The sequence below is a fragment of the Crocodylus porosus genome, unplaced genomic scaffold (assembly GCF_001723895.1).
Source record: "Crocodylus porosus isolate Cpor-Errol unplaced genomic scaffold, CroPor_comp1, whole genome shotgun sequence".
In the NCBI taxonomy this organism is placed as follows: domain Eukaryota; kingdom Metazoa; phylum Chordata; order Crocodylia; family Crocodylidae; genus Crocodylus; species Crocodylus porosus.
The window spans coordinates 785059-807024 of record NW_017728906.1 but is presented as its reverse complement, the minus strand read 5'-3'; the positions used below and the strand labels follow the sequence as shown (position 1 = coordinate 807024).

Below are 21966 nucleotides of genomic sequence, written 5' to 3'. Positions count from 1 at the left end.
TACTTCCATTAAGAAGTAGAGCACAGAACGATAGATTTTAATAACAGAAAATATTTTCTCATGTTTTGTCTAACCATATCAATAAAATGGCTGTCAAGATGAAAGTGAGCAGAAAGTTGAAAAGGAAATGCTAGTATAATCATAATTCTAAGGAAACAAAATGGCAGAACAGTGAAACAAGGAAAGAAAAGCTCAGTGAAACAGACTAGGTACCATGAAAAGCTGCATGAGGAAGGTGGGGTTATTTTTGCTATCTAAAAGTCAAGAGAGAAACATACAGGTAATGGAAGGAAGGGCAAGGTGCTAAGGAAGTAGACAAAGGAACAGCACAGACATGCACGGACAAAATCAGGAAATCAAAGGTAAAAAACAAATTACAATTAGTGAGAGATGTCAAAGCCAGGAAGAGAGTTTATAAAAAAGAAAGGTCAGGGAAACTGTATGTTCACTTCTCAGTGGAGAATATAAGCTATTGATGGCAGAGGCATAACTACAAATTTTGGTCCCGTGGGAGACGTGCTGAGCACTGGGAAGTGGTGCAGATGCTAATAGTGCCAAGTTCTTCCCTCCCTGCACAGGGGCCCCTGTGGCTGCAGTTGCAGCTCTATCTGCTGCTGCCTCAGCATGAGCTCCCTGAGGACCAACCACTTCAGTGGCATTATAGAGGCTCTCTGCAGCCTCCCACCAGAACTGTACCTAGACTTCTGGTAGCTCCAGGCTAACTTTTACTGTCAGGCCCTCCTTCACCAGAGATAATTTATAATAATAATCAGACAACAGAAAAACAATTACCATTTTCAGGCCCTCTTTCTATCCAGAGCCTGGGTGGTTGCCCAGTTTGCCAGTGCCTGTGTCCAGCCCTGCCTCCCATCATGGCCCCCTCTCTAAATTAGTGCCTGGGGCTACTACTATGGATGTAGACAAAAGTGACAATTTTTCACCTGATCTGTCCACAGAGGGCAGTTTATAACTGTGACCAAACACAAGTACACAGCTGCAAACAACTTTAAACTGCTTTAGGCTGATCTAAACTGGTTCCAACAGCTTCGGGAAGCGGTTAGAACGGGATTAGACCGGTTTTAAGCAGCTGCAAACAACTTTAAAAATTTCCAGTCGGGTGAAAAGCTGACCCTTTATTGCATGAGGTATCAGATAAAGATGTTACAAAAAGTAGTGTCTTTTGTAACTTATGTCCCTGTTTTCAGAATGGGAAGGCGGAAAGAAAGCAGTGGGAATTCAGTCTAGGGGTTTTTCAGCCCACCCTGGAGAGTAGTTGTGGGTGTATTGTAGCCCCCCAAGGTGGGAGGGTGCTCCAGTTTACCCACCCCACCCTTCAGCACCATCTGGGGAGCCCCAAGAATGAGCTCCCTCCACTGCCTTCTCCTTTTCCCATTCTGAAAACAGCAGCACTGGCAGATCACCTGCCTGCCCCTTGCTGTGGGAAACTAGCTGCAGGCTCCTAGCCTTCAGCTAGTTTTCCTCCCCCCCTGCAACCAACAGCGAACTTCTGTTTGATCTGGGGTAACGTTATAACTCAGAACACTTTGCAAAAATCATTCTGAGTTACAGCTTGGAGCTGAATTTCTCTCAGCACCTTGCCTGCTTGCCCATTATGTGAAAAAAGGCAGAGTTGCCCAATGCGAACCATGCTTCCTGATTCACAATAAATAAAAGCTGCAAAAAGACACCTAGCAATATAAATATAAGCAAAGTGGGAAAGGCTCATGATGAGCAAAACCACATCTTTAATTATTTTGATTGAATTTTAGTCCCCAGATCCTGATGGAATCCACCCCACAGCATTCAAGGAACTAGCTGGGGAGATCTCAAGTAGCATTCTGCAGGGGTCTCTTCTGAGTGCAACATCGTTTAACATTTCTAATATTAATGAGTTGCAAGAATACAGTATCCTGATCATGTTTACAGATGATATAAGACTTGGAAGGAGTGCAAATGCTAGGTAGGATAGGATTAGGTTTCAAAGGAATCTGGATAAATTGGAGGTCTGAGCTACAGATAAAAAAAATTAAAGTCAAGAAAGGTAGTCCTACACATAGGGAAGAAAAAACAAATGCCCAAAACCAGAATAGGGGCATACCTGGTTTGGCAGTAACACTGTCAATAGAAAGCGGAGCGTTTAGGTGGATCACAAACTCACCGCAAGTCAGAAATGTGCTGTTACAAGCAAGAAAAGCAAATGAAGTTTTGGTCTGCATTGAAAAACACTTTATGCAAAATCTGAGAAATAATAATACCTGTCCATAGTGGTAGTTAGGCTCCAGCTTAGGTACTCTGTTGCTTTCTCAGCACCACATTTTGAGCAGGATACAGAGAAATTGGAGATTTATTTAAAAATAAATGATGACGATAAATGGATCGGAATTTAAGCTAGCTGTAGAAAGGCTGAGGGAACTAAGTATGGTTAGTTTGGAGAAAAAAAAGTCCATACATGCAAGTTAGCACTTTTCAAATGTGTGAACAGCTATTGGAAAGAACAGGGAGAAAATTTGTTGTTCTTTGCCACAGAGGGCAGAACAAGAGGCAGTGTAAGTAAATTATAAGAACATAGATTTAGATTAAATTTTGGCGAAAGCTTTCTAAACATAGTAACAGGCATCTATCCATGGTGGTTTAGGGAGAGTGATTCCTCCCTCTGTATAGGAGCCTGAATCAGATGACCTGTGAAGGGCTCATCTTCCAAGTTGATGATCACATTTCTTCCTCGTTTATTGTACCATCTACATCAAATTTTCTTTATCCATAGTACATGTAAAATACTGGTAGAGGGCTCCAATGGGTTGAGAGCAGCTGGTGCAAAGATGTCTAGATTTCTTCCTGTTAGCTTTCTATTCAGAAAATAAATACTGTTTGGATTTTTTTTTTTAACATAAAAGGTACTTAAAACATGTCCCCATTGGAGTTCAATCATGTGAAATAAGAACGAGTCCTATTTCCCATTGAGAAGTATTTTTGTACATATTTGTGTTACTTGTCCTTGTGTAGTAGTACTGCCAATTATATTTATTAGTCCTAAATATTAAACAGCTGGCAGGATTCCATTGTATATAAATAAGACATTTGAGACCTGGAAGAATGCCATTTCTAATACAGCCAGCTGGTGCATTTTACAGTTTCATTCAGCACAGCACTACTGAATTTCACTGTATACTCAATGTTGTGTTAAATGACAATAGGAGAACACATAGTGAACTGGGATTTCTATAAGAAATTCTGTTGTGTAGTAATATATTGTTTTGAAAGACCGAGCGTAAGGAAATAGTATATTATGCACCTGTTAGTGAAGCTTGAGGTAAACATAGTTTTGTACTGGCAAAAAAAAGAGACAAACTGCAAAGATATTTGAAAGGTGATTTTTAGGAGGAAAACCTCTCTCAGTATAATAGCTGTCTTTTTTTCTTAAAATAATCACTTTATAATTAGATTTTTTTTTCCCTTTTTGAACTGTGCCCAGTATCTTTAAAAGGATGAATTTATACTTTGGGGGATTGCTAAATTGGTCTGATCTGCTCTTTATCAGAGCCCAAGTATATTCATATTAGCTTGGGACAAATTAAGCCACAGTCTTAATTCTATCAGCCAGTCTTGACTGCTGCAAGTAATAACTATGATATAAATTATGTATTCTGAGCTGCAGGAAATAGCACAAAACCGAAATAAAAGTCTGCTCTTTTATGGTTCATTTACTGCAAAATCACCTTTTAAAGAGAAAAAATTATCTCCATTTTACGAGTAGGGAAATGGAGAAGTGAGTTGGTTTCTTGACTTTATCAAAGTAAACAAAAGATAGTCAGGGCTAGAACTGATTCTTCTGTTCTCCAGGTACTAAACCATAATCATTCCTTAGCCAGTCTCCCTCAAGTTACCATCTCAAATGTAGCTGTTAGGTAGGTGTCTCTGGTTGATTTGGTGGATCTCCAGGGAAAATAGGAAAGTGGCATTTAATACTGTGGAAAGTAGTATTTGTGAATCAGCAGCTAATAAAAATGTCTAGCTCTTAAGGTGCTTTCTTTTGGATAAGTATCATGATCAAGGGCTCAACACAGTGTTAAGAATGCTACAAATGGAAGTTCCATCTTTCACCCGAAGTGTAAAACCAAACTCAGATTTATGTGGGATTATTTGACTTGAGCATTTGGAGAGGTCCAAATAAGGTGGAGATACCCAGGGAGATACCCATTGTGTACTAAGCCACTGTGGGCTTCTATCCCCTTAAAGTGACCATGTAAGGCATTTTGGGATGACCTTTTATACCCAATAGTGAAGTTTGCCATGGCAGCTATTGTGTTTAGGCTGTTTTTTAAGAATTCTGATTATTTGAATAGTTAAGTGTTTAAGAAAAATCTGCTTCTCAATGATAAAGTAGGTTAAAGAAAAAGTAAAAGTTGTTTTACTTCCTTGGCCTCTCAAATACTGGATTTTGAAGTCTATTCAATTTCCTCAATTAGGCAGCTAAGTACTTAGAGGGTTTCTACATTACAGTTGCATTTTTCCCTATTACTAACGAGGGAAGTGAAAGGTAAAATACCTTAAGGGAAGTGAAATGAAAGTGTTGGATTATTGATTTAGAGACATGTAAATGTAGCAACAGTTTTACTTATCTTCCAGTGGGGTGAGGTGTGTTCTCTCCTCTTTGCAGCTAATATTGCTAATTATGGCTTTCCATTCTTGCTGTCACATGCATTCATGCATGCACGTGCATATAATATATGTGCATGTGTCTGCATGATGGCTTTTGGAAGCAAATGTGTGTTTCCTTATTTATTATCTTTCCCAACCAAGATATTTTCTCATTTCATCAAGCTAAACTTGCAAGAACCAGACTGTTATCACTTTTTCAGTCCATGCTTTCTCCAGCATAGGAGGAAAGAGTCTGGGGCTTAATTTAATTAATATAAACCCTAAGCATTTATTCCCTGGCACATGTAGGTAAGTTCATTTTTAAAAAGTGTGTTGATTACTGTGGCAATGTAGTCTTAGTAGAACTGTATCAGATCTTTTTTGTTCCATAGAAAGAAGGTATTTGAAACATTATTTGTAAATGAGTATGACCTGCTGAAAACAAACGTTTATTTGAGAATGTCCCAGTAAACTTGCACTGCTTTTGGTTTGTAATAGCTGGTTAGAATTTACCCTTTAAAAACAGCATTGAGATTAGAGGAGCCAAGTATTGTATCCAAACATAGGGAAATTGAGGGGGAAAAGTTTGGAAGAAAGGTTTCCAGTTTGTTTCAGGTAAGTATGGGAAATCTGAGAATGTGCTGAGAATGCTCTTGGCAAAGTTTTAATGTGGTTAACCAAAATTAATGTATTAATATGGCTTTTGTTAAACTCTGTGACAACAGCCTACATATTCTGGTTACTTTTTCCCATATTATCAGAACCATGCAACATAGAAATAAGGGAGATTCTGATAAATGGTGCTTATTTTGTCCTATGTCTACTTCTGTAACTGTTTTACTCGAGAGCAGTGTAATTTTTGGTAGAATAAATTTGCATTTAGATCTCCATGAGATCCTATTAAGCCTTACATTCCTCTTTCCTTGCAAATCTGATAAATTCAATGGAGTGTTTGCACAGATAGGGAAGCAAAGTGCTGAATTCAAGGTCTACCATGTGCTTCAGAGAACAGAATTCTTGCCGTAATTATGTATGTTTGTACTAGTATGGTTATCTATAGAATGCGACAATGACATCTACATCTACATGTGCAGCTCTATCAGGTCGCAGTAAACTAATAAATGCAGCTGTAGGTTAGTACAGCTCAAAGGTGTACATACAAGTGCTCAAAGGTGTACATACAAGTAGTATCCTGCAGTGGCATTATTTGCTGTGTAGCAGCACACATGTAGATGCTGATGGGGCTGGCTGAGGCACAGTGTGGGGGCTGCCTGCTGGTTAGCTGTGTGGCAGGCCAGTAGGGGGCGCTCCTGCATTGAGCCACCCACCTCACTGCACCCGACCACCTTCCAGGCTCTGAGTGCCTCCCTGGGGGTGCCTCACATCTGGGCAGCCCCCTTCCTGGAGCACACCTGCTAGCCTGGGGGTAACACTGCCACCACCCAGGGCTGGGCTTGATTCTGGCTCTGTGCACCCTGGGAAACACAGACCTAGTAGCCCTTGAGGGTACTTGATTCACTTCAAGAACTTGGGGTGCTTCCCTCAGTCTGAAGCACAAGTAGTGGTCTCCCTTAGTTGGCCGAACAAAGGGGATGCCAAGGCATAATCTGGACCCACTCCCAATAAGTCTCCCATGCTAGGTACAAAGGAGAACTTTATTGATTACAAGGGGTAGGGTTGCAATAGGGTACAGGGTAGAGTAATATCAGATAAATCCCATAGAGAAAATTGGCTGGGTAGCCTTTGATCACACATCTGAGTTACTGCAAGCTCTATATCTAGTTAGATCTCAGGTAGCTTACTCACAAGGATCACCCAGAAGCAGGGGGAGATTCCCTCTGGAGGCAGGCAGTTTCTTGATCATGAGTTTTGAGAGAGAGAGCAAGTTTCAGATGGTTCAGCTCTTCTCTCTCTCTGATCCTTCCTCATGGCTGCTGCCCCCACCTCCTGGGCAGTCCTTAACTTAGCCCTTGTGACCTCATTTACCTGGACCAATGGAGGCCAGCACCTGTTGGCTGTCAGCCAACCAATTTGAAATGCATCACTAGTTGCTGGGCAGACTGGCAGTTCCTAGCTCCCCAGGGAGCCCAAGCCCCTCACCCAGGTATGTGATGCCAGCCACGTAGGCAGAGGGAGCAGGTTTCCCCACTCCCTCAGGAATGTACCCAGATCAGGTTACCTAAAGAGATAGGGTAAGGTGTGTACCCTCTGCAGGGCAGAGTTTTTGGAGAGAAACAGAAGTGGCCTTCTGCCACAGGCTGCACACTGAAGCACTCTTGTGCCCCAGCCAGCCCCTCCACAACATGTTGAGCCAGGTTGGAGGAGCCCTGGACTGGTAGGCTGACCCTCCCCCTGCCCCAGGTCCCCTGCCATCTGGGACTTCTCCAACCTGGCTCAACAAGCTGCAGTCCTGGGCACATGTGTAAACATGATGCCCAGGAGCAATAAACTGGCGTGATATGTGCCAGAGTTTCTTGCTTTGTCCTAATAGCACTTGTAGACGCATCCACTGAAATCTACAATAGTAAACATTTGGTAGGAAATTAGGTATTGCCTTTAAAAGATAAAAAGGTATATAGGGTTATTCGCTTTTATTTTAAAACTTTCAAACCTGCTTCCCAAAAATGAATTGAATTTAAAAAACATATCTTTTGAAATATTGACCTGCATGGAAAGTATTAAAGAAAATCAAGTGTACTTCTCTTATACATGAACAGTATTAGTCCTTATCTTCTAAAACTTTACTCATAACAATAGCCTTTTTCTCATGACTTGTCCAGTTGAAATTAACCAGACTATTTAAATGAGTATTGAATATCTCTGTGTATAAGTTTTATAATAGTTGTATTTCTGTTGATATACAGTAGGCTATAAAGCTAATGCTTGTCACCAATTATCTTTTTAGCTAGTAATTTTAACTGAAAAAGGATTTTTCTATTGAAGACTCTTAGGCTAGGGGCAGACAATCAAAAAGTCTGAGCCTGAATTGATTCAATCTTTAAATCTTAGTCTAACCTGTGTATATTGAACTGGCAAGCAAGTGGATAGACATTCACTTTTGATACTATAAATGCAGCCATATGCCCGCAGTGTCTCAGGATAGAAGCCAGAGGGTGCTAAAGCAAGCCCTCCCTTCCCTTCAGGCCGGAGGAAAGCTGAACGGAGGGGGGCATGGCCAGGCCCTGGCAGCCTGAGTATGACTGGGGAGGGGTTTAAACCCCCACCCTGGCCAGCAGGGTCCCCAGGTAGGGTCTGCCTGGCTTCCCCCAGCTTGTGGCTCAGCATGGCCTGGTCCCCCCAGAATTCCTCTCCCAACCAGGGGGCGATCCCACTTCATCTTCCCAGATGTTGGGGCTGGGGTTTTGTTTGGGGCAGCCCAGCAGCAAAGGCCAGATGGGGAAAGGAAGGGTAGTGAAATGACCCCAAGACCAGGTGGGGACAGGTACAGAGGGATCACAGTGGTAGCAGCTGTGTTCTGGATGTGAGCCCAGCTGAGCAGAGGGACCTGGGCTGGTGGGGAGCTCGAGTAAGTCAGTGCTAGCCCAGGACAGAGCCAAGCCAAGCCGAGCATGCAGCTGGGGGAGTAGCTCCTGCCCAGTGGTACCTTCAACCTGCTGGTGACCAGTGCCTGGGCTGCCCCTGGCCCCAGCCATGGCCCCTGCAGTGGTGCATACAGTGTGGGACACTACTACCTGCATCCCCAGGGCTGCTGGGCACCCTGATCAGTCTTCCCCTACCTGGTGGTGGCAGCAATACCACACACCCCGATGTACCATATGCTAGATGTGGGGCAGTACCCCTTGGGCTTTCCTGCCACTGCTGCCAGGGGGGCCAATCCTGGCTGTACTGTTAGGCACCACTCATGCTGCCACTAGGCAGGGCAGGCTATAACAACAGTGGGGAAGCCATAGGGGTACTAATTCATGTTTGGCACCTGGTACACAGGCCCATGCTGTGCCTATAGCTTTCCTACCACTGCTGTCTAGGTTGTGTCCAGACACTATCCCAGCATGGCCCCCTCAGTGAAATGGGCAGGGAGGGGATTTATTTCTCCCTCCACCTCATCTCCCCCTGGGGGACCACAGCTGGAGTCTATCAGCCTGAGCTCCTGCCTCTTCCCACTCCTCCAGCCAGACAGACTCCAGCTGGGGTCGCCCCAGGAGGAGAGGGGAGGAGACCTCAGGTGGCCATGCTGGCTGGTATCTGGCCATGGCCCCACCCCTGCTGCTGGATGGGTGAGGGGGGAAGGACCTTGATGCGGTAGCAGTCCCCATCATGGTGCTTAGGGAGCACAAGCAGGGAAAGAGTTTATTCTCTCCTTCCTCCCCTTGGGGAACCCCAACCAGGGTCTGCCTGGTCAGGGGCGAATGGTGGAGGCAATGGTCAGGGCTGGCAGATTGTGGTTGTGGTCCCCCAGTAGGAAAGGGGATGGAAGGAAGAATAAACCTCCAGGAAGAAGCTGATGGGCTGCTGTGTCCCAGCTGGCCAGACCCCAGCTGGGGTCTCTTGAGTGGAGAGGGGAGGGAGTGGGGAATAACCCCCCTCTCTGACCTCCTCGCCTTAAGGAAGCTATGCTGGCCCAGTGTCTGTCCATGCCCCAGATGCTGGCAGTGGTGGTGGGGAAGCCATAGGGAACAGCATGGCCCCATGTAATGGCCAAAGGGGTGATACCCCTACAGCTTCTCTGCCTCCGTAACTGTCAGGGGCAACCGCCCTGGCCATACTGATAGGTGCTACCCAAGCAGTGTAGGGGTAGCACCTTGCACCTGGTATCTGGGGCTGTGCTGTGCCCATGGCTTCACTGCCACTGCTGCCATTTTCTTGCCTGGTGGCCAAAAACAGTTTGGCAGTGTGGGCAGTGCCTACCAGTATGGCCAGGGCAGGCCCCCCTGATGGCAGCAGCAGTGGTGGCAGGGAAGCCATAAGAGTAGCACCCTGTGCCTGGTACCTGGAACACAGGGCCATGCTGCACCACTGCCACTGAGTAGGGAAAGAGCCAGCAGTGTGCGTCTAGCTCGGTGCCCAGTGACCACAAGTAATAGGGCTTGGGGCTGAGGGGTGAGGCCACACTGTGCACACCACTGCAGGGGCAGCCGAGGCACTGCTGTCCAGCAGGTTAAAGGGGCCGCTGGGCAGGAGTTGCTCCCCTAGCTGCATACTTGACTTGGCTTTCTTCTGCCCTGGGCTAGTGCCAGCACACTCCTGCCCCCCACCAGCCTGGGTCTCTCTGCTTGGTGGGGCTTATATCCAGGATGGAACCTCTGCCACAATCCCTGTGTGCCTCTCCCCACCTGGGCTTGAGGCCATTTTGCTTTCTTCCCTTCCCCCGATCTGGCATTTGTTCCTGGACTGCTCCAAGTAAACCCCAGCCCTAGCAGCTGGGAAGGTGTAGTGGGGTTGCCCCCTGACTAGGAGAGGGCTCTGGGGTCCTGGACCATGCTGAGCCATAAGCGGGGGGAAAAGTCTGTGCTGGTGGGACAGGGGAGGGAGGCAGGGAATTAAACTCCACTCCGTTCCCTGTTCACTTGAGTCTGCTGCTGGGGCTGACCATGCCCTGCCACTGCTCCCACAGTGAGGTGGGGCGGGGGTGCCTGACAGGGACTTCTGTGCCCTAGCCAGGCAGACCCCAGCTGGGGTCCAGGGAGAGAGGAGGAATAAACCCCCTCCCTGTCCCCTTTGCCTCAAGGGTAATGCCCTTCGGCATCTGTTCATGCCCCCATACCTGCTGCTGTTAGAGAGCAGAGGGGTGGGGCCAGCCCTGCTCTCTGAAGCAGACAGAACTGCTGGGACCAGGGCTGAAAAGCATGCTGGGATGCTGGGGGACTCTGATTTAACTTAAACCATGAAGGTATCTGGGACAGAAGTTTCATAAGCTGGTTTGACCCAAATCAGTTAAGTCTGATACTACATTCAACCAGGTGTATCTTAAACCAGTTTCTGCCATTTTGAAAATGGTTTATGTGCACTGAACTTCTGTTGTGTTACAGATTTAAGCCAGTTTCTGATCACTTAAACCAGATTATGTGTAACTTTTGTTCCTAGCCTTAATGATCACTGTTTGCTGGGTGATTTGATTAATGAAGTTACTTCAGTGGTTCTGTAGTGGTTACCCATTACAGAATACTCTTTTGTACTGCTTTTAAATAAGCCTGCCTGCCTTTGTCAGTCTCTTGGCAGAAAGAGGTCTTTTCCAGCATCTCCAGTTAAGGACCTGTTCCTGCTCCTCTTTAAGTTAATGGCCAAGCTCTCTCTGCCAGCAAAACTAAGGACCATTAAGTTAGTGTCAGGTATAGACCAAGAGTTATGTAGAGGGCTTATGTGAGAGTGCAAATTCATTTCCCAAACCTAACCACCAAAAAAGCATATTCTGGCTCTAATGGGTACATAATGCTCATCTGTGACAGCACCAGATATTTTGTTCATGCTTACAGTCAAGGTCCTGGTTAAATGGAATTCTGGTTAAGAAAATATTTGACGGCTGTTCTTTTTTTTTTTTTTTAGGGAAAAATAGATAAGCTCAGCATATTGTCCATCCATTAACACAGTGGTTCTCAACCTTTTTGGCCTCAAAACACCCCTTACTGGTCTCAAGGCACCCCTCCATAACTTTTGTGAATTGTGTGGCACCCAATTGCAAAAAGTAATTTATATATTTCAGTACTTACCTCCTTGCTGAGGGGCTGAGCAGTGGGGGTGGGAGATCATTCAGGCAGGGACAAGCCTGAGCCTGAAATTATCTACTTGGCTTATCTGCTTATCTCCTCACACCTCCCTTATCTCCTCACACCTTGCATCACCCTTCAGAGGATCTGATAGCACTCCAGGGTGCCCCTACATGTTGGTTGAGAATCACTGCATTAATAACAAAATTTCCATTTAATGTCTGTTATCTGAAATGTGTGATTGTGTTTTATGTTTAATTAAAATGTTCTTTCAAAAATATACATTTTCTTTTTAATGGATAATTGAGTTTTCAATAAAACAAAACATTTGAATCAGCATGTTTATTTTCCTCAGACTGTTTTGAATTTTTGCCCAAACTTGTGGCTGAAAAGTCAAATTACTTGTATTCTTGACAAAATTAAATTTGTACATCAGGGATATGCCCGTTCTTAGTATCGGTTCAGGTATAATACAAAATTACATGAATTATAGCACTTGCTGTCCATTGTTGTTAATGGGAGATTACACCAGTTTTCAGAAACTGAACTTGTGTCAATCTGGTCCCTATCTTTTAAGTACTTAATTTGGAAACTTTAATTTCATAATGAAGGATTCTTCCATTAAAAAATTTTAATGAAGCCTATATTAAACCTGTAGTTTTAGGCCCCGAAATTGACTTGTATGCTAAGATGTTTCCCTCTTTTCTTGTTTACCCCTGGTTGTGCAATTGCTTAGCAACAAAGCAAAACACATGATATTATCAGCCCCCTTTGTACTCAATCATTAAAATTTTAATGTTCACATATGATGTTATCATGGAGATGATCTTAGTGTTTGGAGAGGGAACTGATTAAATAAATGGAAGAAGGCAAAAAATAAAGTGTGTGTGTTTCCTTCTACTTGTCATCCACCTGCTCCCCTCCCCCCACCTCCAGTAACAGGTCTTCAATGTAGTTTATATGTTGTGTTCTTTGTCAGAGATATCCAATATATATTTCAGGGCCAAAAATTACTAAAACTGGTAGTGTTAACATACATGCACATTCACACACATTCTTTTTTACATTATCTCCCATAAGGATACACTAAAGACAGTTTGCTATTTGGAGAAAAAATTACCAAACACTAAAAGCCAGTAGAATGAGAGCAAAACCGATTTCAATGCTGCTGGGATTGCCTGTCTTAGGAGCTCACTCATGGTACAATGCAATTACCATGATAATAAGAATATCAGATTATTCTCTTTTTTTTCTTTTATTTGGCAATAAATAGTAATTTTCCCCTCTGTCCAGGATTTCCTGGACTTGTTAACACATGAAGCAATCTGCATGTTTTCTTTCTCCTTGTCATTTTCCTCCCTGCTCCCCCTCCCTCTTCAATATGATTTATGTGCTGTGCTCTTTGTCAGAGATGCAATATATATTTCAGAGCAACTAATACTAAAACTAGTAGGATTAACACAGGGAAAGTTAGAAACATTATAAATAGTGTTTATTTCAAATGACATATGTTGTTTAACCTATTGCTGAGGTTTCTCAAAGAGATCCAAGGGGGTTAGATCCCACATGTATTGAATGTTCATGAAAATTAAATATCCAGATCGCCTACCCTCCCTTGAATATTTCAGTGGTAGTGGTTAGGTAGCTTAATGGTAATTAATGGTGATGGTAATTCAAAGGTAGAGTCTTGAAATACTGGAATGATTTAATATTAAGTGGGATACCTTCTAGAAGTAGCACATTATAGACCAGATTCTGCTCTGAGATATATCAATGTGTGACTCGGGGAACTCCAATGAATGAAACTGAGTTGTTGTAAATGGTACACCAGTATGACTGACTTAAATCAGGGCCTGATTCAGTCTGTCATTGTATGATGTGTTATGCAAATGAAAATCTTGTTTTCCTCCAAAGTCCCTAACTAATTCCCACCCTCAACATAAATCTTTTACTGTTCCTCTGCTTGAGGATGGACAGACAACGTCAGTACTTCTGTACTCTCTCGAGTTTTTCTTAACCCCTACTTTTAAAAATTGCCCCATCAAAATTCTTTCAGTGGAGCTACTATTGTGTATTGTTTACCTCTTCATGCTGATGTTTCTTTGTGATTTCAGGCTACTTTAAACACATTTTAATGATGTAATGAAACAGCTCCAGGTTGCTGTTGCTTTAACAACATCACAGCTGGGACAGGCAGAACAGGCATGGTGGCAGAAGCTCAACCAGAGCTGTTTAGACATTCGTAGCTGCTAAGAATACTGCACTCCCCTCCCCGGCCCCCCATCCTTTATCTGACCTGCCTCCCTACCCTGGCTTTTGGGCCATGTGCCCCCACCACCCCACGCCTCCTCTCTATTCTCAGCATCACCACCTGGCTCTCAGAAACCATTTTCCTTAACCCTCTCACCCACTCTCCCACAGGGTTTGCCCCAGGCGCTAATTTGTCTTCTTATACCACTGCTTTATTGTCTCTCCATGTGGTAAGTGCAGCTTCCGTACCATTAACCCTTTTGAATGTCCACCTAGTTGACTCTTGCATGTTAGAAGTGTTGACCTGCAGTGTCCATAAACCAGAAGGTAGGAACATGCACATCACTAGAATCTTGAAGCATCTCTACAGGACTTTGGTATTTTTCTATATAGTTCAGAATGGTCCTCCCTAAGTTTTTCTTTTGTTTCCTGAACTTCCTAATATCCTTTCCATGTATCCATCCCTGATGCAGTCTGTGATCCCTACTAAAGCAAGAGCTGCTTTCTCTGCAGCTCCTGAGATATGGAATGACCATGATGTATATTTTCATTTTTTTTCTTCTTTATTTTAGAATTTCATGAGCAAACACATTTATTCCATATTTTCCCTTATTTATTTCTTCCTTCTCATGCCATATTATGTACTTCTGTAAATCATTTGAAGATACAATTCATGAAGGTCAGTGCAATGAAGTTTCAATGATTCTCTTATTAAAGTTGTTGTGTAGCAGTGCTTTGCAATTGGGCAATTAATTGCTTCCCCTCTGCTACTCGGCCTACAAGAAGAGCATCCAAGAGAAATTATTCCATTGGCACCCACCTCTCTCACTAGCAAACAGAAATATCTCTTCACAATACTTAAAGGTTATATACTTTAAAGTTTGGCTGTATATTTATTTTATAACTTTAAATGTCAAATAACCATAGAAAGGGTTTTATTGTTGCCAATAAGAAGGGTAGGGGGCTGTAGTTTAGGACATCTGATTTTGTTTCAGTGTTATCTGGTCTTTTGCCTTTATACAAGCAGTGTTCAAGTGCACTATAGAGAGCATCCTAGGATGACAGTGCTGGAGAGGGGGTAACTTTTACATGAAGAAGAGCTTGCATGTGCCTCTCTCTATGATTTAAAGTAGACAATAGGTATAGCGCTTTGCAACTCTTTAACAACGTGGAGCCTTGGGATTACCTATGTTCAGAGTAATCCTGAGCCTGTGAAATCCCTTAGGAAATGATGAACCAAACCCAAATAAATTATGCATACAGAGTTTCATTTGATTAGGCTTTATAATAAATGAAGGGTCCCTGCTTCCCCTTTGGTTGATCTTAAGAGTAGTGGTCTTCTTCTTTCAATATTGATGGCTCTTGCTGTTCTCTTATGTGTTTCACGCTTGATTTATCTTTCTTGAAAGGCCAAGTGCGGGAGTCAGGCGAATATTTCAGAACCACAGCTTTCATTTTCTGTAAAAAAGTGGATATCTATCAAGCGTGGTTGCAGAGCTAAACTAGAAAATGAGGACCCTAAAGTTTTTTGGGGGGAAGATAGGAAGAATTAGATATTTAATTATTTTAAAATATCCAGTTTTAAAATCCATTCTTGTGGTTTGTGTCATTATTAATAGTGCCAACACTGTAGTTTACTTAGCTAAAGCAATTTGTATGAAGTGTATAATTTTGTTTTGAGACTGATCGTGTAACTGTAGAAGTGAAGAGCAAGTGTCTTTTTACAGGCTATAGGATCAGGATTAGACCCTTCATTCAGAAAACCTCACTCTTAAATAGTAGTTTTAGAGACTTGCTGTTTATGCAACAGCTAGGCTGAAATGGCAATCTGCAATCATTTACAAGCAATTTGGTCTTCATTACAAATTAATGAAGTGATAATTGCTCTTTGCAACCCTTTATATGCAGAACATACTGGTGTTGTTTGGTTTATCATGCAATTTATACTTCTGTATTGACGTGCTTGTATAAACATGCCAGATTAGAAAGTTGCTGTGAAAAAATTGCAGCAAGATTACTATGGCACAACATATCTTTTGAAGTTATTAAAAGTCAGCAAATCAAGTTCCTGTTTTGTTTGCATCTTTTATAGGAAGTGTAGAATGTATTGGAATGACTAAAAATGATATTAATGGGAACAGTGATGAATGAATCATGTGAATATCTATGTAAGATCCTTTAAATTTCCTTGTAATATACCTCTCATAATCCTGTCTAATTTAGTCTTAATTGATAGATGTCAATATTTGAGTGCAATTTTTCTAGCAATCCAAGTTTTTTACCGAAATTGGAAGACATTGTGATTCACATGTATATTATGTCTCATTTTTAGGTCTTGTCCACATACAGGAATTGCAGTGGTTTAATTTAAACTTATTTAATCAGTGAACAATTTTTAAGATCTAGTAGTTGATTGGGTGGAGGTCTCTATGTAGATCTCTTGGTTTAGGGTCTGAACAAACCTGGCGCAATTAGTTGTTATTTCAATGTAAATAAGTTAATTTTCACTATTCTCCCTTAGAATTATGCCTGAAAGAATCAAGGGTAAGGCTCAGCTGGTATAAGTGGCCTCCATCTGCAAGAACTCCAGACTGCCAGCTTGTCTGTCAAGTTTAGTTCCTGCTTTAAACTGGTTCCTATTAGTGTAACATACTAGTGAAAGTTTCACTGATGTAAATGTTTCATTTGCTCACATATCCCGGCTACAGATAGACATTGTTGTCTGTCATTTTTGTTGCAGGACCAGCTACACCAGGCACAGCTGAACCAATTAATTAGCAGATGTAGATGTCACTTGGGGCCATTGTCCCACAGAACTGGGCTCCTGCCATTTCTAGGGCTTCAGTGGCCCAATCCTGCAGAACAACAGCCCCAGGTACCTAGCCCTGACCTGGGGTGCACTTCTACAAGTGCAGAGTGGGGAATCACCTGGGGCTCCCATGCTCTAAAGTGTGAAATGTGTCCCCTGAAATCCCCTATAGAGGAATTCCTGTGGCATGTGTTCCATGCTGCAGAGCAAAGGAACCCCATGGGGAATTCCCAGGGTTCATGCCTGCAAGTCTGGACGTAGGGCATTTCCTTGTTCTTCAGTGTGAAATATGTGCCTCTGGAATCACCTACCTGGGGCTACTGAAGAATAGAGACAGCCCTGGTGTGCATCGATTGTGTCATAACCAAACACACATTTGTCTGTGATAAAGCAGCACAAACCATCAATAGTAATCATCGTGCTAATATTTGGGGGCATTTTAGGCAAGGATGTTTGTTTACTTGTGTTTTATGCCACTATAAAAGTTTTTCTGATCTAACATGGGCAACATATCTTTGCAGCCCCATTGTGAGTGTATCAGTTTAGTTTAGATTGATGGTTGTTAGCCTTGAAAGACTCAAGGCACTCCTGGATAGACTCAGGGCACTTGGGAAAAGCCAGCTCTTCATTTTCACCTGTTTTTTGACTACAGAAAAATAATAAAGCAATGCTTCTGTTGCAAAGAACTCAGAAAGACCACATCAGGTCACAATGTTTTAACACTCCAGATTCCTCTTTGAAATCTTTGGGTTTATCATGTGAACTGTGATTGCACATGTGACAATGCTGTCATGGAAGGATCTCAAGGCACCCCAGTTTGCCTTGGCATCCTGAGCTGTGTACAGAATTCCCCTGTGCATGTTTTACAGAGCTGTAATTTAGAGCACTTTTTATAGCACTATAAAGTTACAGCACTTTTAAACATGACAGATGTTCAGTGTTTGGGGGTGGGTGGGCTTTGAGCCTCCCTGCACTTTCCAGCCTCAGAGGTAGGAGGTGCTCTGCAGCATCCTGGAACTTCTCCATGGGTCAGAAATCTGACCAGCATACAGAAGTTATTTAAAGTGCTACAGATTACTCAAGTGCTATAAAATATTTAATACCTCATTTAATAAGGGTTAATTTAAAGTGCTGTACTAATTTTTAAAGTGATGTAAAGCACTTCTGTTAAGTCATGTTAATAAAGCGCTTTAAATGGCCAAAAAACCCCCAACTTCTGTACACACCCCTGTTGAGAATCACTGGTTTAGTTTAAACTAGTTTCTATTAGATCTAGCTTATCTGCTGAGGTATTCTAGTGTAAAGTTACCAAAACCAATGCAAGTACCTTGATTCCACTGTAACAATATGCACACAAGGGTTTTACTGATTTTATTTTTTTTATCTATACTAGTCTAGTACGAAGTGTACATGTTTACAAATGCTTAAACAAAAATAAGCCTGATTTAAACAATCCAAAAGAGTATTCATAGGAAGATTCTTCAAAATAAATGATATAGAAGTGTCAGCTGACAGGACTCCCAGCCTGAGGGGTGTACCATGTCCAGCATAAAACCTCCAAGCCCTAGCGGGCTCCCAGCAGCAGAAGACTGCGTCTTACCCATGGAGGGGCTGCCCAGGATTGGGCTCCACCTGCATCAGCAATAAGACATGATGAGATCTAATGCATAATCCCATAATTGCCCCTCCTGCAATGCATATGCCTTTACCTGCATGTGTAAAAGGGGCCTCTGAATTCTTTGTAATTTAAGTAGATGGGGAAAGGCATATTCCTAGAAAAAAATTATGATCTGTACTCAGAGAAAGTGCACTTTCTCCAAAAATGCTTTGTTCCATCTACTTCACTCACTCCAACATTTACAACACCAAGTAACTCTGTCTCAGGGGTTACCACTCTCCAGCTGCATTGCATCTGATTGCTGCCATGGCATGGGGTTTGCATTTTGGAATGTGTTGTGTGTATCTCTCTGGGTGACAGTGATCTAGAAGATGGATTTTTGTAGCTTCTATAAACAGTCATGTTTCACTGTGCGCTAAGTTCTATGTCTTTGTATATGCATAATTCTCTTTAAAGATAGAAAAATAGCCTTTTAAAATTGTCTGTAAATGGAGGCATTCAAAGTTTCATGGATAGTTTTGAGGGAGGGAGATTATATAAGTAAAATATTAAAACATGTAAATCCATCGTTCTTGAATGGTTGAAAGTCCTTTTAATTGTTAGGATTAAATGAACACAGCATGGTAACTACAATAATCTATTTTTTCTATCAACAGTGAAAAAAGCCCATATATCTGTCAAAACTAATTAGAGGACCAACACTGTTAAATATCAGTTGTGATGAGGCTGGTGTAAAAAGCTATACAGAATTGAAGAACCTGAGTTATTGGATGTTTGAAAATAAAGTTTGTGATAATCTTTAGTAACTGTGGTAGCAAGGTTGAGGTGAACTAGTGGGGTCAGAGAGAGATGCAAAATAAATAAAGTCTCCTTAAATTTTTTAAATGTTGCTCAGGCCCTGAAATGTTGTAAACTCATGGTATTTCAGCAGCAGCTGGAGAGAGAATGAGCTTTATATCACTTTATACTAAATGCTGACTTGTTAATGGTGACTGTTAGTGTATGTATAAAGCATTCATAGGATGGGTTAGAAAACATGAAGTGCATGTGTCACAAGACTTTCCTAGCAGTTTTAGGTAAAACAGTATTGCTCTGTATAGTGGGGCCAGACTCTTCAGTGAAGTGTTCTATCATAATGTGCAGCTGCAAATACAGTAACTACCAATTATAATCAATATCCTTAATATTTTTCTTTTTTTTTCAGTGGGAAGAGATAAGTGGAGTCGATGAGCACTATACACCAATCAGAACTTATCAGGTGTGCAATGTCATGGATCACAGTCAGAACAACTGGCTAAGAACAAACTGGATCCCACGCAATTCAGCTCAGAAGATATATGTGGAGCTCAAGTTTACCTTGAGAGACTGTAATAGCATACCACTGGTTCTGGGCACTTGCAAAGAGACCTTTAATCTTTATTACATGGAATCTGATGATGACCATTCGGTCAAGTTCAGAGAACACCAGTTTACAAAGATTGACACCATTGCAGCTGATGAGAGCTTCACTCAAATGGATCTTGGGGATCGAATTCTCAAACTCAATACAGAAGTTCGTGAGGTGGGACCCATCAGCAAGAAAGGCTTTTACTTGGCCTTTCAAGATGTGGGTGCATGTGTTGCCTTAGTATCAGTGCGAGTGTACTTCAAAAAGTGCCCTTTCACCGTAAAGAACCTGGCTATGTTTCCAGACACAGTACCTATGGACTCCCAGTCACTAGTGGAAGTGCGAGGTTCTTGTGTCAATCATTCCAAGGAGGAAGATCCACCTAAGATGTATTGCAGTACAGAAGGAGAATGGCTAGTGCCCATAGGAAAGTGTTTGTGTAATGCTGGCTATGAAGAAAGAGGCTTTGCTTGCCAAGGTAACAATGTACTTCATATTTATAGTTTAATTATTAGCAGGTGTTTCGTATCATGTCCCTTCTCTTCATAATGATTCATGTTCTTCACAAACTAATGAGATAGATTAACTGGATCACAAAATTACACATTTAGTTTTTACTTGTTTGATTCCCATGCATAATATACTTTAATAGTATCCACTTGCAGGATTGAGTGAATTATTTGCAGCTAAGATCACATGCAACAAATCCTGGCTCTCTTCCCTTATCTGGATATCTACAAACAGATTATCATTTCTTGAAATGTATTCATTCTGGTAAAACATTTGAAATTTTGTATGAAGTTTCTTTTTTTTTTTTTAAATCTCGAACTTGACTTGAACTGTAAGTATTCAGTATTTGCTGCTTGACTTATGGGTTGGTTAGGTCAGGGCTGATCAGATAAAACAGAAGATGTTTTTCTTGATCTCAATTGATCTAAATGTGCAAACACTTGCAAAGTGAATATGAATGCATGAAGTTTTTTATTATACTTCCACAAATACTCATGACCCAGAAATCATTTTCTGTAAATGTTTGGGTCAACAAAACTTGTTTATATAAGTTATGGAATGCGATGAGGATATGAGAGTTGCTAAATCTAAATATATGATTTACATTTTATTTGGAACATACTTGCTGTAATTAATACAACTGGTATGACACATTTTTTTTCTTCTAGTCAGATACATTGGGTTTTTTCTCCCTTTTGCCCCTTTGTACCATGTGTCTACCAGAATATGGTTTGTTCCTGCTGGCCAGTGGGCTTCTAGTCGCCATGCTTGTGAAATCCTTGGCTTGTTCACAAAGAATTCCAGTGAAAAGGCCAATGAAGGATTTTAAAGTGCCTTTTGTAAAAAAGGTTTTACAGTTATCTCTGAAAGCACTGATATTATTAGTAGTAGTTTACACTGTTGCTGGAGGTTTGTTTGTTTTTTAAATTAAAGGACACATCAGTACTTTGAAGTTGATTGAGACTAGCAGAATCTTGTAGTGGCCAAACTACCTGTCTCCCTAAACTCTTCAGTGCAACTTCCTCACCGTTCTGCCTGCCATGCCTTGGTGAGAATTGTATTTTACATTGGGAGGCTGTTCCCCTAGGTCCCTGAGTATGAGCCCCCTGGATCAGCATGTGGCTTAGCTGATTGGGCCCTATCTTTGCCCTCAGGCACTAATTTGCCTTAGGGGCATTAACTGTGGCCATCAACTACCCCCATAGCTATGCCCATGCTTTACAAGTGTTGCTCCATCATTACTTTTTATGAGACATCATCATCCCATTCTCATTCTCCCCTCAGGCACTAATACCTTTGTCTGAGTTTTAGCCTTCCAGATTTCTCTTGTTGAAGCCCTCAGCTGTGGCCCACTGTCTTGGGATTTGATTCCCCAGCCCCAGCCCCACTGCATTTAAGCCCTATACAGAACTTAACACAGAGCACCCCCTTAGTACCCTGCAGGATGGCCTCCGGCCTCTTCCTGGGCGCTCTTCTCCCTGCAGACTGTGGGGCCAAACTAACTTGAACACACTTGGGAGTGGAGCCCACTGGGCACCACCCTTCTGGTCATGTTGCTCCTCTACCGTATACAGGTGTTTCTTTTTAGCTCAAAAAAGCCACCTGTTCCTGCTGTCCTGCTGTTACCTGTCAGCTCAGTATTTCCCCTTTAAAGTGACAGGGGCAAAGCCCCCTGTTACAGAAACGTAGGGGTTGTACTACTTTGTGCGCCCTTTAAAAATAATAAGAGCAAGGCTTTTATTGACCTGACACACTTAAACTTTGTGCCTTCTGTAGCTATCTTTTTAATTCCTAAAATTTGAAAGCAAATACAGATATTACTGTAAAGAACCAATATGAACTTGCCAAAACATTAGAGCACTTGTCCCTTTAATGACTGGAAGCCATTGGTTTAGAATTACAGTGAAATGTGAACTTGAAATGATTATTGCTCTGGAAAATATCAGAGAAAAATTGAAGTAATGAAAATAAGTATTTAGTAAATGAATAAGTAAAGGTGTTTTCTTAAAATAAGGTTCTACATTCAGACACTGCATGTATACATAATTTCTACTGGAGGCAGCAAGAAATGTGTGTTGGATTTTTTGGGAAA

At 42.1% G+C, this 21966-nt stretch overlaps 1 protein-coding gene across 2 annotated transcripts in view; it reads left to right on the top strand.

Annotated features, from left to right (window-relative positions):
• EPHA3 (EPH receptor A3) overlaps positions 1 to 21966 on the top strand; it is a 367059-nt gene that overhangs the window by 84316 nt on the left and 260777 nt on the right. For both annotated transcript variants that reach the window (XM_019528572.1, XM_019528571.1), the window contains exon 3: positions 19182 to 19842. In XM_019528572.1, coding sequence (XP_019384117.1) covers positions 19182 to 19842 — 661 coding nt within the window. The remainder of the gene's footprint in view (positions 1 to 19181; positions 19843 to 21966) is intronic.